The sequence below is a fragment of the Acanthisitta chloris genome, unplaced genomic scaffold (assembly GCF_000695815.1).
Source record: "Acanthisitta chloris isolate BGI_N310 unplaced genomic scaffold, ASM69581v1 scaffold7723, whole genome shotgun sequence".
Taxonomy (NCBI): domain Eukaryota; kingdom Metazoa; phylum Chordata; class Aves; order Passeriformes; family Acanthisittidae; genus Acanthisitta; species Acanthisitta chloris.
Genome location: NW_008663183.1, coordinates 6,644 through 25,467, shown reverse-complemented (window position 1 = coordinate 25,467; position 18,824 = coordinate 6,644). Strand labels below are relative to the sequence as shown.

The following is an 18,824-nucleotide window of genomic DNA, read 5'->3' as shown; positions in this document are numbered from 1 at the left end:
CCTTCATATGGAAGGGCTGGAATTCTTTTAATATTAAAATCTTCCTTTATCTCAGAACTTTTAGAGTCTTAATCATGACTACATCACCCTTCTTTTCTTCCTGGTGAGGAACAGAGGGCAAAACAATAACTATTAGGACCAGACAGTCTAACAACTGGGACCAGATATACATCCAAGACAGAAAAAATTATGTACAAGGAATTTTTCTTGTTACAATGGCACTGCACTTCTAAAAAATGTTACTTATTATTTGAATAAAGTTGTGTGTTGCAAGCATCTTTCTTTATAATATTGAACTGATTTTAAAAACTACCCTATGGCACAGGATTGAAGAGAGTAAGGCAGGATGTGGGACCGAGAAGAAGAAAAATACTATTTGTTAAGTTACCCTAAAAGCAAGCATCAATTGCACAAAGAACCCCTCACCTTTGGAAGCTCAGCATCTGGCTTTTTGTGCGACAGCAATTTGTATGTGTTCAGGTTGTTCTCAAAGCTCCTAAATAAATAAGTAAATAAACCAGCAAATTTTGAAATTCATAGTTATTTCATAGAAACACTTGAGTTCTTCAGAAACTTTAAGGAAAACCCTATTTCATAGAAACACTTGAGTTCTTCAAAAACTTAAAGGAAAACCTGCTATGAAATATTAGCACTACTGTTATTACAAATGCAAAACACTGTAAAAACTGGAAAGGAAGAACACTAAAAAATACTCAATCCTGTGAGATAATAGTGATAAAATGTGAAGTAACTATACAGCTAGAAAATGAGTTTCATAGATTGGCGATAAAGCATTTTATTACCAAATGACTTGAAACAGAAAACACTCTCCCAGGGGTAGTGAAGAATGCTTGCCCCCAACACTTACTGCTGGAAAACTACTAACAAACAAACTCACAGGATTGGTCTCAAGATCCCACATGAACAAACATATGGTTGCTACCAGTCAGCCCAAACAGCACAGCAGCTCTTTGTGACTAATGAGCTTAGTATCAGTCACCAGTCAGATACAGCTGTGAACAACACTTTTGTTTTGCATGGTTTTATGCAGGTAAGAATTTCAGTTACTCCATTTTCAGTTATTCCTTCTTCTGTCTCCTCTCTTGTTCCCAAACACATAAAACCATATGGATAGCAAAATATTTAAAATAAAATGTCACGTGCCAGCATAAAAGCAATGCAATTCAGCTTTTCTAGAGTAAATAAACTGATATAAGTTATTGGCCATACCTTCCACGAAGCTTCACAGCCTCAAGAAATCTTCCCTCATCCATGGCTTTCTGGACTTCTTGAGTCTTGAAAAAAACCAAACTGATTGCTTAGTATGTTTAAAAAAAACCCACAGGAAGTTAATTATTTAATATATTCTATATAATAATATATTTGTACAGTGAAAAAAGAAATAGTAATGTTTCATTAATTTCTTAGCTACCTCCTATCACAGCATAAATTACAGTGTACAGGAGAAGAAAAAAGTAGAAACAAACACCTAAAAACCTTCCTGGGGCTAAGAAATCAATGCATCTGTTTTGCCTTTTCTTTCTTCAGTTCAGTTTAAGCTGAACAGTTTTAGTGCAGAAACCTGACTGTTGTGTATGATGTGTAATTGGATGCAGTCCTCTAAATAGTTTCTTGTAGCCACAGAAAGCAAAGACCTGAGATGAAATCTTAAAACAAATGAAAAAGATATATACAAAGACCTGAGATGAAATCTTAAAACATATATAACATATATGTTTCTTGCTCCCTGGTAGTTTGCAAGCATGTAATAACAGAGAACACACATGAACTTCATTATTCATTCCCAAATGTGCAAAAGTGCTGCACACATTATCATCTGCGTCCTAATGCCAACAGAATCACAGTACACGGTAGTTTGTTGTAGTTAGATGAGTAATGATAAAGTAGCTTTTTGCCAGAAACTCACCATCTGCACACACTCCATCAGAGGCAGACGGACAGCCTGGTTTCCAGACAGGGACACAACACAGGCAGGGGTAGCTGGAGTAGCTTCTAAAAGGGCAAGCACAGCTTCCACACCCATACGACTTGCCTGGAAATAGATAATGTTTAGGTGTTCAAGGAAGCACTTAAAAGCACAAGGCTTCCAATCACAGAAATGGTCCTGATTTCTCTGTAAATCAAGCTGCAACCAACTACTCCTTGGCAAGCTGGACTGTTTAATACCCTTAAGCATGGATGCCCTTGCAACTCTGCATTTTAATCTTCACACAGACTCCTTTACACAAAGTACTTCACTATTCTGTTGAGCTATTCAGACAGTTCATGTAAGATAGTAATTTCATTTGTGAAGTTAATCAGGTGAAGAACCACTCCACCTCCAAACAAATAATCAAAATGTAGTTGCACTGTGTGGTGCTGTGAGTAATTACTTTATGTCCACTCACCAAAATTCTGTCAAAAGCTGAAGGGGTTCCACCTCTTTGCACGTGACCCAGGATAGTTACTCGGGTGTCAAAACCAAGCCGCTGAACCACAAGCTGCAAAGAATTTCAGAACACAGTGGGTTTATCATCCTCATCATTCTACATACACGTGTTAGCATTACTCTGCTTTACCTGCGATTGGAGTCATAAAATTCTATACACACTGGACATTAGTACAGTATGTATATATACATACAATAATGAAAGCACTGCAGAAGTCTGTCTTTATTTTATTCCTAACCTAGAACTAAACTCCAGGTTCCTAATCTAAAGGAACACTTTACTTAGTAATGGCAAAACAGTGGCTTAGATTGCAATGATTTGACTACAGTTACAATGGCTTCATTATGCAGAATTACAAAACCAGGCCTAAATATTGTAAGACTTGAGAGAACTTCAATTACAGTGTTTTATTTGCTTCATGTTTCAACTATGAGCAAGATTACATCTCCCAAAAGATTCTGAGTAAAACTTTAGTTAAGATGACTTTTAACCTTAACTGACAAGGCTTTTGAAACTTGCACTAAGAGTTATGATAATAAAACACTTCAGTCACTATCTTTCCATTTTCTCTGTTATATATCAAAGTTAAAGTTACCAAAAGATATGCTTTATTAATATATCTTCAGTGAGCATGTAAGGTTAGGAACAAGAAATGAACACCACAAAGCAGAAAGAAATTTTCACGTTATTTACACAATCTTTTAACCCTGGTACTTACAGTTTTTTAATGTTTTAACTGGCTGAAATTTTTAGCAAGAAAGTAGTGTTGCTTCTATAAATGCATACTAGCTATCTGCTCTACGTGCACTTAACACTGCTTGGTGCTAAATTTTACACTGTAAAACTGCAGTCCAGAATAAAGAGTCAAAAGATTTCTTTAAACTGATAGTGACAGAAAACAAAACAGGACAGATAAACTCCAGGCAAACTCAATGTACTATAGCTCCTTTCTGCCAATGACTATTTTCCAACTACTTAAGGGACCCTCCCTTTACAAGCAAAACAGAGTAAATCTTAGCCCAAATGGAATTTTTAACAAAACAACCATTTAGAAATAAGTGACAAGACAGTGTCCAAAGCAGACAGCATTATTTCACTGTGAGATGGACCAATTTTTAAATTTTACAAGAAATACAAAGTAAAACAGGATTATAAATACTGACTTGAGCTGATTTCACTTTCTATCATTTAAGACACCCGTAAATCAGATGCTTTGGAGCTGCTGTGTTATGTTACAAGGAGAAAAGTTTCCAACTAACAGCTCCTAAAATACTCCCCTTTAAGTGGACTTTGGATTCAGATAATAAAACACAAGTATAAAATAAAACTATGTCATAAGTTACCTTACAGGAACAGATTTATTTCACAGAAGTGTTACTGCTAGCAACAAGCCCCGTCTTATGAACAAGACACAAAGTGTGTATCATAGGGATGTTGACACTTACATCCTTAACCTTCTCTGATGTTATAGGTTTGTTGTGACAATCAATAGCTCCTTCAGCTACAATAATAATATTCAGCCTCTTCTTTCGGGCACGGTTCTATAATAAAAATAAAAGTACATCCATATAGTTTTAAAGAAACAAAAGGAATTTACAGCACAGTTTTATAATCAATTGCTCTACATTAAGCTGCTAGGATTTAAGGAAATATTTCTTCTATTTGATCGTTCATATTTGAAGTGTTCTCACACTTTTTGTTTTCATAAAGGTCTTCTCGTTCACGAAGTGAAATGTCTTACAACAAGTTCCTGAGGAAAGGTACACACGATGCTTATATAGGAATAGTTTCGTGTCATTCCCAGAGCGGGTCATGTAATTCCTCAAAACAACTGCAGAATGCAGAAAAGGAACTGTCCAAGAGCACACAGAACTTTGTGTGACATCCAAAATGATGAGCTGCTCAAAGTCTTGATCACATTTTTAAATCACTACTTTCAAATAAATATGCAAAGATATCAGGGAATCTCAAGCATATTAATAAATTACCTCTGAAAGCTTAACACACATTGAATCTTCCCAGCCTTCTTCTGGTGGGTATTCAGGAATAAACACCCAATCTGCACCACAGGCTAAGGCACTAACCAGAGCTAGATACCTAATAAACAGAACAAATGATTAGACATTATGGTTCAGATTTCTTCATCTTCCATAATTATGTCCATACGAGAAACAAAATGCTGAAGACAATACATACCCACAGTGTCTCCCCATAACCTCCAGAACGAATGTCCTCTGATGGCTGCAAAAATAAAAATAAAATATTAACTGAACTTTGTATCAGGAAACAGCCTGGGTTTATCATGCTTAGCAAACATAGAATTCATCAGGAAACAGCCTGGGTTTATCATGCTTACCAAACAGAATTCATTAGCAAAACAGAAGGTCACATTAAACAATGTATTAAAAATTATGTATTTTCCAATGCATAATTCATTTTCACTACTACTTTCTTCTAAAACACATATGGGCAGCTAGGAGAGAAGTGGTGAACATTTACTGGAAATGTAAATGATGCAGGCCCCTAGTTAAGAACTGTAACGCTATAGCTGTGTTTAAAAACATTGACCATTTAATTGCTTAAATTTTACTGAAACAATGCAGATGGTATTTTATACTATTCAAGGTGTGTCTGAAAGATGCAGTAAAAAGAACTTTTATTCCCACTCTAGAAATATTACGAATCCCACTTATGCAACCTCTATTTAAAATGAACTTAAATCAAAACATAAACAACTGTATATTTGTTATCAACCTCTATAATATGCACAATTTACCTTTGAGCCGTGGTCATGATGGCATCCACCACTTCAATTATTCTGTGCAAAGCTGAGTCAGTACCTATGGTCATATCAGTGCCACAGAAGTCATTGTCTATGGATCCAACCATTCCCACAATGTTAAGGTAAGCATATTTCTTAACAGCCTCTTCATCAATCTTTCCTGTAAAGAAGTATCCAAAGAAGTGCTGTAAGATTATTAAAAAAAAAAAAAATATTGCTTGGGTGCTCTACTTTTGTAAATTAAACATATCCAAACATTAAATTATGTTTAGATATTTTAAGTAACAAGGTTAGTCAAAACTACAAACAAAAGCCAATCAAACATCCAAACAAAAGAATCCTGCATAGAACTCCTTACAGTAAGGAAGGAAATAAGAGCTTTTCAGTCCATGTCAAAGTGTCAATAGATTTTATCAAGTTTTGTAACCAACCTTAAAATTGGTAGTTTGGACTTAATTCAAATTGTAGTCCGTGTATAACGTGCAGTCAAGGAGTAAAAGGATGCAAACTGGACGTGATTATGGGCACAGGTAATCAATCAAAACCGGCATTAAACTTTTGAAGACTTCTCTTCTGCAACACTGAAAGGCTCTGATTTCATGATTAATAAGCAAACAGAACAGAAAGGCTCCTATTCTAAGTCTTAGCTGTGCCTCCCAAGACATCAATGAAAATGCTGCGTCATCCAAGAGCTCTAAAGGATCTCATGGATGAAATACCTTAACAGCTTCAGCGCTTAAATCTACCTTAGTATCTGTGGATGGGATGGTAGTAAATATAATGCCAAATTTTTAATATGGGATTCAAGAACTATGCATCAGTGTGTTTAAAGTGTATTAGAGAAAAACAGTAGAGACCATAATTAAAAATGTAACTCATGTCCATGAAGATAAATACAGCATTGTGAAGAAGAATCAAAATGTATTCTATGAATGTATACCGTGCATTACAAACCTTTTCTAGAGTTCCAAAGGTGACTTAATACATCAATAAGGGATATCTGGCTAACATATCACACTTAGATTTCCAAAAAGCCATTGACAAGGTCTTTTGCCAAAGGATTTTGAGGAAGCTAAGTAGTCACCATGTAAGAGAGAAGGCTTTTCATAGAGTAAATAATGTGAAACAGAGGGTAAAAAATAAGAGACAGGGCAGTCGTAAATGCAAGTTCTTGTATCTGATGAAGGTAACCAATGGAGTTCTACAGGGATCGCCTCTGTTCAACACACTCAGCAAAAACCTAGAAAAGGGAATGAGTGGCAAGGTGCCAAAGTTTACTGATCAAACTGAATTATTTGGGTTCTAAAAGTATGGAGTGTCTGAGAAGAAATGAAGAAAACTAGCAAGACACAGTGAGCAGTAAAGTATCAGATGGAAGTCATTGCAGATAAATGTAAACTAAGACACATGAAAAATGTACCCTAACATCACAGACAAAATAATGCTATTTTCAGCATAATATAATAATGCTGTTTTCATTAATAAATCAGCTTCAATGCTCAATAGCAGTAAAAAAAAAATAAAATCAAAATATTAGAAAATATTAGGAAAAGAATAGAGAACAAAACAAAGATCATTATACTACTGTGTAGATCCATGGTTTGCCCTCATCTTGAATACTGGGTGCAGTTGTGGTCCTCCCCACCTCAAAAAGGACATGGTAGAACTGGAAAAGGTTCAGAGAAGGGCAACAAAGATGATCAAAGGTATAGAACTTACATATAAGGAACAACTAAGCAAACTAGGACTCTTCCATCTAGAAAAAGAGATGATGAAGGGAAAATAAGACAGCTGTAAAATCTCAAGTGGCATGCAGAGAGGAAGCAGGATTGATCATTCACTGTTCTAACACAGAAAATTATAGAACATCAAATGATACTAGAAGCCAGGAGGATCAAACCAAACAGAAGAAGATTCTTCACAATCTTCATTATTCAGTGAAGCTGCAGACAGAACTCCTTGCTACATAATGTTTTCAGCAAAACTCTTTATGCTTTCAAGTAGACTGCATACATTCATGGAAGAGAAATTTATTAAAGACTGCTAACAGCATCTGATTCAGGAAGTCCTGAAGACAGAAATGGATGGAACCTAACAGAGGATTTATATATTATGAATTACATAGCATCAACGCAGCATTATTTTGCTCTTTCACTCTTCCCTATACATTTGCTTGGGTGCTATTAAAGACAACTACTAGGCTGGATGTGCTTTTATCAACAGCCACTTAATGGTCTGATCTTAAACAAATAGCAACGTACAGGCAGGAAAGCATTATAATTTAGTAATTGTTGTAGGAAAGGAATTACCATCTCTGGAAATGAAGGCAAAGTGCTTTTCAAGCAGAAGGTTCAGATCCTAGAAATGGTTCGTATTAGAGGAAAACAAGCCACACAGACTGTTGCCCAGTAACTTATTCGGCCTTTTTAAACCTTTACAGTATGCATGACAGGATGTACAGAAACCAGAAACCACAATTTTATGAAGAATTGTGTTATTTCCTAGAAAGAATGCATTTGATTTTTGAACTAGAGAAATACCCTCTGGATATGGTTTGCACAGGTATACTTGGGGCACATAACTTCCCTGCAGATGGGACCAGAAGCCTAGAGGGTCTAAAGGCAAACTTACCATTCTGTGCCAGCTCTTCCAGGAGTCCATTCCACTCTTCACGGAACAGATTGGCACCAGTTAAGCTGCCATCTCCGCCAATCACACAGAGATTGGTGATCCCTCTCTGAACCAAGTTGCAGGCTGCCTGCAGACGGCCCTCACGCGTACGGAACGACTTGCAGCGCGCGCTACCGATAACTGTACCTCCCTAGAAAAAGCAAGTACGGCAGTTTTAACTTATAATCCAGTGTACTACTGCATTATTTTAAGATGGATTAATGATCCATTTTGCAGCATCCATCTTTTCTTTTACAGTAAGTAAAAAGCAACAATAAACAAAGTTATCAAACCTGTGGGAATTTAGGTTTTCAAGAGCAGATACGCACATATGGGGAAAAAGGAAAAAAACTCAAAAATTACTGATAAAGAGCCGCTCTGGAAGGAAAAATATTAAATGATTTGGTATTAATTTCAGCAGCATTCCAATAATGCTGCTATATGTAATCACAATAGTAAAAGTCATATACTGAACAGTTAAGTATTTAGATGAATTTGCTTCAACATTTTTTCCCCTAATATACTGAAACAGATAAACAATAGTATGCCTGAAATTCAAAATGAGCATTTACAGTCATACCACAGAATTATGGAAATAACTGTATGTAATGCCTTATAGATCAGATTCTGGTTTCTTAATTATCTGCTGCATCTATTAATATAATTTAAAGAACTGCAGAAACTCCAGGTACTACTTTCAAAGATGAGTGAAGTGCCCTGTTACTGGAAATTTCTGGGCATCTTGCTGAAAACACACTATTTACACATCTTCTGTGTTTATGTTCCTCAGTCACTCAAGAAGTTTAATTTTTGCCTTATTTATTATCACAGTAAGAAGTAATTTCAATCAACTCTGCAAACCCTTTTATTTTCCTGCAAACAAATCTGAAGAAGATTCCCTCACTTTTGCATAAACACTTCCTTCACTTTGACTTATATCAATCATGCCAATCTAAATTTGAGCTTCAAATCTGAAGAGACTGTACTGATATGATTTCATACAGATATCAGTATTGTTGTCATACAGATATCAACAGGTGTTTCAGCTCTCAAGCCAGTCCTAGGCACCAGTTTGCCATCTATGTTGCATAGCTGCTAGTGGAAGAAAAAAAACAAATGGAAAAGAAGCAGTTCAGCTTTATCCAGACAAAAAAGTAGATGTTCTATAAATGAATAAATAAATAAATAAATAAATCAGGACTGAAAAATGTATCTGAACTAGATATTTTCACACTTAAAGATAGAATTAAGTGGAACACAAACTATGTATTTGAAACAATGTACTACTTGTTCTGACTAAACAGAAATATATATATATACACACATTGGGCTGAAAAACTTTTCCAACTAAAACAACTAAACATTCTGTAAAATACGTCCTCAGCTTCACTGCTGCTCTGTTGAATTATGAATAATCAAGCTCAGAAAGATGTTTTTCTTATACTAAGTATGCTATAAATATGCATAGGACATCTACATCCTTCTCCTGCTTATGCTCTTGTGGGGCTTGGCAAAGATAGCTCAATTTTCTCTTAATCATAAGATGCATCTGGATGATGCTCTTAAGTCATATTGATTAGTTTTAGGACTCAATGATCTTTACGGGTCCCTTTCAACTTGAGATGTTCTATGATTACGGATTCCCTAAGATAGGGTATTGGCTTGTTCAAAAAAAATAACTATTTTTGTCTCTGCAAGTTCCAAAGAAACACAGGCTTCACCTGGAGGTAGCTTTAAGAAAGCCTGGCAAGCAGTAAGGCCTCTTTGCCAAACACAGCACCTGCTCTGGAAGAGGTAACATTACCATGGTGAGGAAAAGCTCAGGAGATCCAAATGGCCACACTGTAGAACATTGTAATAAAAATGTACAGTCACTGGTATTATCTAAGCTCCGGAGAAATGCACTGTAATTACACGTTACTATAATTCTAAATCCACTGACACAGAAAGCCAACAGGGTTTTGTAAGAAAACATTTGCCTTATGAAACACAATTGTTTCATGTTTTAGCCTTATCTGTCTTTTTTATTATATACAGGCTTGTCACTATGGCTTTAGGAGGTTAATGACATTTAATGTTGAAAATCTAGGACAAAGGTTTCCAAGTTCATTTCTGTGCACCAAATACAAGACCACACCAAGACCTTTGAGAAGTGTCAGACATCTATACTGTAGAAATCAGGCTCTGCTCAAAGTGCGAAGTGCTGATCACTCAGTCATCACAGAGTACAAATACATCATTACACTAGTTGCCTGGATCTAGAATTCCTTAACACTCACCACTTGCAGGATACTTGAAACGCTTTCCCATGAAACTTCTACAATATTATCACCTCCATCAACCATTCCCTGGTAACCCTGAAAGAGAAAAAGTATTTCGGAACTCTGATGTGAAAAAATGTGTAATATTTCCACTGCAATAATACTCACCTTAAGTAATTAAAAACACCAAATAAAAAAAAATACTCAATTTAAATGAAACAACATGCAAAAGCAGGTATCACTGCTTTTTTTATGGGGGGAAAAAAGGCAAATCAAACCCTCTTCCTGAAAGATTAAATCCAAAGACAACTTCAAGATAAAATAATACTCTACACAGATTACACAACTGTTAAACTAAAATGGCTATTTCTGCTTTCTCAGGAATAAATACTGAGGGTTTTTTACAAAAGTACAAAGAACTTTGAAAAGCATTTAAAATATGACCTCAGCCTGATATCATGACCTTAGGAAAAATATCTACCTTTGTAACATGTTGCACATTTTTCCCCCCAAGGTCAGTATAAACAGAACAAAATAAAGAGCAACAACCAAATGTTTTTCATAAACAAAGAAGAAATCGGGTCACAAAGCCTTTTTTTTCCTTTTTGGAGACAGTTACACAATAAATAGATGAACAGAAAAAAACCTACAAGTTTTAGTGATGCATTTAGGAAATTCTCAATACCTTAACTCAAATGGTCTTCAAAAACTACTGCATGCTGTAATATAAAAACAACTACATCTCTTTGAAAGAAGGAAAACTATGCAGTGAGCTGAAGGGTTTTGTCAGGCCTGGCTTTATGACCTCTCTACATAAATACTAGCAGGAAGATAATGACAATTACAGAGTAGCTGACACTGCAAACATTGATTTAAAAAAAACATACTGTGAAATTCTAATCTAAAAAAACATAACTGACAAAAACACCAGAATAAAACTGTAAGTACCATTCTACTTCTTGGCATTTATTTAAATCCAAGGGGAAAAACATGCTAGGTTAAAGAAAACAAACAAAGAACACTAACAAAAATAACCATGACTATGTTTATGTCTCCATTTTTAATTACCTGTACGTATTCCACACACCAAAGAACAGTTAGTTAACATTTTTCCTCTACGCAGTTCTTGCAAGACTGTACATATTTAGTTTTAGGGCTCTCAAGAAATCAAGGGGAACTAGAAATAGGAGTTCAGAAGACAGCAAAATTGACATTATAAACTAGGGAACTTTACTCTGCCATGATTCAGGGTATATGTAGATTTTCTTCAGTAAGCAGTAACTTGGAAACATACTAAGCATCCACTGGCTTAAAAAGCCATATATTATATAAATACTGAGTCAAACTTAAGCCCCTCACTAGCATGAGAGGACAAGAATATAAAGAGAACCTGGACACAGTTAGTCAAATTAATCTTCCTATGATTCTAGTAGAGATTCCAAGGGCAAATCATAAAGATTGCTGCTCAGTGAAACTTGAATGATTAATTAACATATAAGATGATCAAATAATAGCAAAAAACATCTAAGTGGAAAACTACTAATGTATCTAATTTCTGTCACTCAACAGATCTTTTCAGTATTTTGTATACTCTCTGGTAACTTTTAACATAAACCTAATCTATGCATCTAAGATGGCTTGAGTTGGAAGAGACCTTAAAGATCATCTACTTCCAACCCCCAGCCATAGGCAGGGACACTTCCCACCAGACCAGGTTGCTCAGGGCCCTGTCCAACCTGGCCTTGAACACTGCAAGGGATGGGGCACCCACAACTGCTCTGAGCAACCTGCTTCAGTGGCACCGCTCTCACGGTGAAGAATTTCTTCCATATAACTAACCTACATCTCCCCTCTTTCAATTTGAACCCACTACTCCTTGTTCTATAATTACAGTTCCTGATGAATCAACTCTCTCCAGCTTCTTTGTAGGCCCATAGATACTGGACATACTGCTAATGTATATACATAATAACTCGAAGCTAAGACATTTACACAGTTCCTTCCAAATTAGATCAAGTTGGAAAAGGAATGATGCTTCATCTACGTATCAAAGTTTAAAAAAATCGTTCACAGAAAGAAATATTTCTTCTTCAGAAAGAAACATTACAGTAGATCCAACTGAGCTTGATGAAGGCTAATAAATTACTAAATTCACTTATCACAGCTTTGCTGGCTTGCTTTTTGTAAAAGCAAAGAATCCAATGTTCCTTTTATCATTCAGTAATGGAGTGAAAGCTTTTCCTATCGGTATTGCTGTTGACAACTACAACAACAAAAAGATCCACGGCAACAAATCCTGAAAGAGTAGTGTGATGTTGCATCTTGACTCAGTTTATAACACTGACTATGGCAAGCTGCATCACAAGCTGACAAGAATATACACAGTTCACCTACATGCTCCAATGATTCACCTTCCATTTTAACTTGAAGGGAAAATGAAAAGAAAGTGCACCCAAGAAACTATAATATACAGTAAATATATACATAAATATATGCACGAGATTCATGGATTGGAATCTCCAATTCACATATTAACAAATCTGAAACACAGAAGAAAGCAAATTAATAAACTGCTACTTGAAATTGTCTCTAAGATTGTAAACACCTTATAGCTAGGTTAGGGAGAAGCTATGACCAGCTCCTGCACTGTGCATCTTTAACATAAAAATAATTCATGCATTTTAGTCAGGAGACCATATTCAAGCAGACAAGTGAGAATGCGGAATGTATTAACAATTCCTTCCACTACAAAGTAAGGACAGGGAGCTTCTGGAATCCTGATCTACTTTAGCTGTTCTATTAGCTTTTCCTAACTCAGCTCTGCTTGCCAAGTAGTATCTGTAAGTTAGCTGAACAATTGTCAGGCATTGGAAGAGGCTGCACGGAGAGGTGGAGGATTCACCATCCCTGAAGGAGGTGTTTAAGAGGTGTCTGGACGTGGTGCTGGGTGATACAGTTTAGGGGTTACAGTGGTAGTGCTAAATGGACAGTTGGACTCTATGATTTAAAGGGTCTCTTCCAATCTCTGTCATTCTCTGACTCTAATGTAGTTATAATTTCCTCACTGTTTTTCCATTAAATTAAGAGATACAAGCTATAGAATTAAACCAGCTTTCTGGTTTAGGGAAAATAAAGGATGACTAAATATAACTGCAGTATTAATCATGATTTCCACTTATTATTTTAGTTATTTAAACATTGATGTGGACTGGGTGATCCATTTTAAAGGTGGAATTTAACTCACACTAGGTTAACAAACAGTTCAACACTGTTACAACTGTATGGTTACCAAATTTAACTCAACTCACACTAGGTTAACAAACAGTTCAACACTGTTACAATTGTACGGTTACCAAGAATTACTGGCAGATATGAATATTAATATGAAACTTAATAAAAGAGGGTGGGAGTCTGTCAATTAACATTAAAAAAATTAAATTCTTACTTAGATTCTAAAAATAGCAGCATGGGTACTAAGATACTAGAACTATGGGGCAAGAATGGGAAAAATAAGTTAACAAACAGTTCAACACTGTTACAATTGTACGGTTACCAAGAATTACTGGCAGATATGAATATTAATATGAAACTTAATAAAAGAGGGTGGGAGTCTGTCAATTAACATTAAAAAAATTAAATTCTTACTTAGATTCTAAAAATAGCAGCATGGGTACTAAGATACTAGAACTATGGGGCAAGAATGGGAAAAATAAGCTACCAAAATACAGCAAGCACAGTATATGAACATCAACCCCATTTTATGTTTAGTCCTTCCTTTACCCAAAATCTGAATATTCAAAGATGAACAAGAAGAAATCTCTGTTGGTCAAATGTTCACAGGAGACATACAGGGGACAACTGCAACTCCTGGTTAGAGAGCTGCAGAGAAACTGAATTCTCTCTCAGAGAAACCAAGCAAACCCTTGCTTCCAGTCTAAACTAACTAATGACAAAAGCTTTCCGAAAGGAACAAGCCATCTCCTGATGTGTGACATGCAAGACATTTGGGTATTTAACAGTTATTTGCATTTACTTACTGAGACTTTTTAGCTAACGCTTACAACGCAAAATACTAGTGTCACTGAGAGCACAAACCACCACATAAAAGACACGAAGTTTTCCTCACATAAATCCATGACTGCCGTACCATTGCATTTCCAATGCTGGGTTCTTGAGAAAAACACTCTTAATCAAGATGAGGAATCTAAAAGCTCCATAGCTTAGTAGTAAGAGCACGCATCCACTGGGAACTATGTGCTTCAATCCTGGAAAAAGGGCAGGTTATTTGTATAAATATTTAAGATCTGTTTCTAGAGTGAGTTGCCAGAAATGAGAGGCATCACTTTTTTTTTCCATTCTCAATTAAAAAGAAAAAAAAACAGCACAAAAAACTGACTGTAATAGTTTCTGATTAGTGAAAAAAAGAATTAAACTAGCTTCCTAGAGCAGCCTGGTACTCTGCACATGCTCCCATCTACTAGATTTTCATAGCATGAGTGAAATTAACCCATGGGTATTCAAACTGTAATTCAGACTAGGGTAGACAGGAGTAATGTGACGCTAGTCAAGAAGGGTGACTACAGACTGTTTACATACTAAAATTAGATACTATAAGATGGCAATATGTATAAAATATGAAACTAGGACAACTGTACACAGTAAGCATTGCTTCCACAAATTAAGAGCAAAATTTTGCAATGTGCCTACTTCAATGAATTAAGATCTTCAGGGTTTTTTATTTTATAGCTATAGAATTACAGGGGTTTATATACACTATAAAATGATACATAAATATAATGAACTACAGTTTTTATGTAAGTTATTTTCTAGTTTAATTTTCACATGAGCTTTTTTCCTTTTGGAATCAAAGCATGATTAAATAGCTCATGAATTCCAGTATGTAACTGTTTCTTTAGGCATTAGTAAGTCCATCTTAAAAAAAGGCTAGAAAATTACTTATCCATTATGAATTTTGGTTTATCTCGGTAATCTCTCCCTCATCACAAAATGAAGCAAAATGGAGTTAGGAAACAGAAGGAAAACAAAGTTACGGTTTTACCTAGAATATGGAGCTAGTTCTGGCCACAACTGTAGAAAACAGATGGGTTTATAGGGTAAAAAGAAAAAAAAAGGTCTTATGACAAAGCTACAGGAGAAAAAGAATAAATGACAACTACAGCACAGTAAGCTTGAAAAGGCTGAGATCTTTAACTCAATGTGTGGATCCAAATAAGAAAACATTTTTCTCCTTCACTTTTCAGAGCAGTTTCAACCTCACCTATGTGTACCTAGTTAAAATGTCTACTCAAAATGTAGGCTAAAATATACTATTCTCATTGCTTACCACACTCAAGTCTGCATTCGATAAACTAATTTAGAAGAAACACTTTATTAAAGTATTAAATATCTTCAGGTACATACAAAAATGCATCTCCTCTCTATACATCATGCAAAGGCTTGTAATAGGGTACATTAGTAACAAGACTCATGCCAAGATTTTTACCTTCCACTACACTTGTCACCTTCACCTGTTTCTTATTTCAAAGGGGTGAAATTAAATAGCTGTTTCATTTCAAAGCTTGTAAGCAAGTTTCTCTGAAACAGTTGTGTGCATTGATAAAGAAAACTGACTTCATACTTTAATTAACACAAAGTCAGAGAAGAACAAAGCTTAGTGTTCAGTACCTCTTGAAACATTGAACTGAATGAGCTAATCCAGAAGCAAAGATCTCTTTCAGAACTATTACCCATACTTACAGTGAAATGTGCATTTTTCTCCCAGACCATATCGCTACATTGAAGACAGAATGACAATACATAATGGAAACTCAAAACTCCCAACATTGACTTGATTTTTACAATCCCTTTTCACTCAGAAATAGTGACTCGACACTGGCAAAGTCAAGCAGTTAGCAAAGGATCATGCCAACTTCAATTGTGTGATTTTGCTAAGTTCAGAGAAACAGAAACATTCAAATTCCTCTAGAAGTTTATCACTACATTCTGTGATAAACAGTTTTTAGAAGGTGACATAAACGGAATTTCTTGTGTAAAACTAATTTTTTTTAATAATTAAAATCCAAGTTCTGGCTTTAAAGACGGACAAAACACCCTCCTTATTTCCAGAGAAGTATCTGACCCATTTCAGCAAGCCTGCAAAACAGCTGAACACTGAAGGAATTCCAGAGATTGGCCATGTAATTAGCACACACTAAGTATTCAGAGCAACTTGCTGTAGCAGTGTAGTACAAAAGAATTTTGGAGCACAGTCCTCTGCTTATCTGCATTTCAATATACTTTGCATCTCATTAGAAAATGAGCTATAGGAATAAGCAGACATGGGAAAAATGGATAAATACCTACCTTTTAAAGATAAATATTTTGCATGCACAAAACTAAAACTAAACTCAAAGTATTTTCCTAGCACTTGTACAAATGCTAGTGTTACATATTTTTATATTAAACATTAAAATTACCCTTTACTAGGAATATTGCCTACCAGGTTTTCCTCCATGTCAATTTTTTATGATTTATAATAATCTCAAAGCTACTAAGCTGCTGTACAGGAATTCCAGCAGGAAATGAATGACTTCTTGCTAAATGTATTTACTGTATTCTTTAATCTGCCAATCTTATAAAAACTGGAAGTGTCCTTCATACAAAAGTCTACATATAACATAGTCTTCCAGTAAGACATACACAGAGAGTATTGCTTTGGCATTTATATTAAACTTGTCTCACGGTTTTCTTCATATCCTATCATATCATTGTTACAGAAGTTATCAATCTTTATGCACATGCAGTCACAAGCTTCAACCACAAAATTCTGATGTCTGGACACACTACTCATGCTCAGGTTTTTGAATGGTTTGGTTTTGTTTGTTGGTTGAGTTTTTTCAGTCACAACTTTCTACCTATTAGCCAGCAGAGATGGCACCAGCCTGGCAGGACTCTTGACCAAAACCAAGTTGTGCAATCTGTGAAATGGGGGTAATGATAGATACATCCTTATATCGTATCTTAGCACAATGCACTGGGGGAAAGTCAAAGGGTTAAAAATCAGTAATTCTACCAGGTTTAGGAAAGTATTTATGAAGTACAATATACAGGGACAAACACCTAACAAGTACACAGATATGTAGCTCACTGCTGGGTGACAACCACCTCTAGTTTTCTCAGTATTTTCAAGCTTCTAGTGGCACATGAAGAATTCCATATATTAAAAAATTACTTTTAAATTAAATAGTTTTAGAATGTACCTTGTGACAAGTAATATCCACCAAAATAAGTACTAAATAAAACACACGATGAAAGATAACGGCATCTACAACATTTTTTAATTTATACTATTTACTCTCTGTGATGTTTCCACAAAAACTCAAGTACAGTCAGAAGACAAAATACAAAATGAATAAAACAAAAACTAACCTCATAAACAAAATACACTTTGGCTTTTACGTAGATTCCCATGCGTACTACTGCACGCACAGCGGCATTCATACCTGGAAAGCAAAAGCAAAATCACATTGTTATAGGTCATCCAATACTCTTTGTATACTATAAATATTCGGTGGCTTAAAAATAAAAGGAGCATTAATTCATTCCTAAAGAAAGACAATGACCAGCATCTATTAAAACAGAAATTTGCTTAGTGACAGTGCAATCAGTCCACGACCATGAAGGGTTCAGAACTATTCTCTGTTACAGTAATTATGTGGATGCCAGTATGTGTGTTAATCAGAGATTAAATTGCTGCTGACTGTGAAACAGCATTGTAAAAGCAACAGCTACTAAACAAGAAAGTAAATTCATTCCACAATAATGATTAGTTTTGTGTCTGAAATGCAAAACATTCAGTCAGTTAAAGTTAAGCTTCTTCAAATGAGAAATTATATTGCAACAGGTCTTTTTTCCGAGACTTTCAAAATAACACAGCTGTATGTATATACAGTATTTTGTGGGGACCAGAGCCGAAGTTGACATGGACACATGCTCATTTCAAAAGATAGAAGGAGCAGTAAATTAACACAAAAAATGCTACACAGACTCATTGGACAGGAAAGTGTCTTAATGCCACTTTGTTTCCCAGAACTGCAAGCTCAAATTGGCATTCCCTGCTCACAGACATCTAATAAATTACACTACCATCAAATCTGCCATTTAAGTCGCAGGGTCAAAGACTTAACCACCTGAGCAGAAATGGAGATTCTACTGACCCTTACATGGGTCAAATGAATTTCTATTACAACCCATCCCTTCAGATACTTCAACACCTTACTCATTACGCAGGAATTTTCAAAAAGTACTAAACTAATTGCTTTCATACCACTGTAACGACACAAAAGTTTATGCAACGCATGAAGACAGAAGCAGTTAGGCTACACTGAAAGACATAGCCTTGACACAGCAGCTGAAAAGGGATGCAAGAAACATGATAATCCAAAGTACTGTGCACCAATTCTCCAAATAATATCAAAACAGCAAAGTAGCAGGAAAGCTCTGCTGCTCAACATAGATGTTAGGTGTTCACCTCTCTGGAGATACAAACCTTTGGTAAGTAGAATATACAAACCGACAACCCAGCAAGCCACGAAGATCCCTTCCTACAGTATCTACCATTATTGGAAAAAATACTGCACTGTAAGAGTCAACCTGTCTAAA

The 18,824-nt window shown here is 35.6% G+C and overlaps 1 protein-coding gene across 2 annotated transcripts in view; it reads right to left on the bottom strand.

The window, feature by feature from the left end:
- Positions 1–17,663, bottom strand: part of PFKP (phosphofructokinase, platelet) — a 36,756-nt gene extending 19,093 nt beyond the window's left edge. For both annotated transcript variants that reach the window (XM_009070901.1, XM_009070902.1), the window contains exons 1-11: positions 17,592–17,663; positions 10,182–10,259; positions 7,864–8,053; positions 5,227–5,392; positions 4,647–4,691; positions 4,439–4,547; positions 3,896–3,991; positions 2,409–2,501; positions 1,928–2,053; positions 1,231–1,295; positions 427–496 (exon numbers count right to left, since the gene is read on the bottom strand). In XM_009070901.1, coding sequence (XP_009069149.1) covers positions 427–496; positions 1,231–1,295; positions 1,928–2,053; positions 2,409–2,501; positions 3,896–3,991; positions 4,439–4,547; positions 4,647–4,691; positions 5,227–5,392; positions 7,864–8,053; positions 10,182–10,259; positions 17,592–17,663 — 1,110 coding nt within the window. The remainder of the gene's footprint in view (positions 1–426; positions 497–1,230; positions 1,296–1,927; positions 2,054–2,408; positions 2,502–3,895; positions 3,992–4,438; positions 4,548–4,646; positions 4,692–5,226; positions 5,393–7,863; positions 8,054–10,181; positions 10,260–17,591) is intronic.
- Between the last annotated feature and the right edge of the window lie 1,161 nt (positions 17,664–18,824).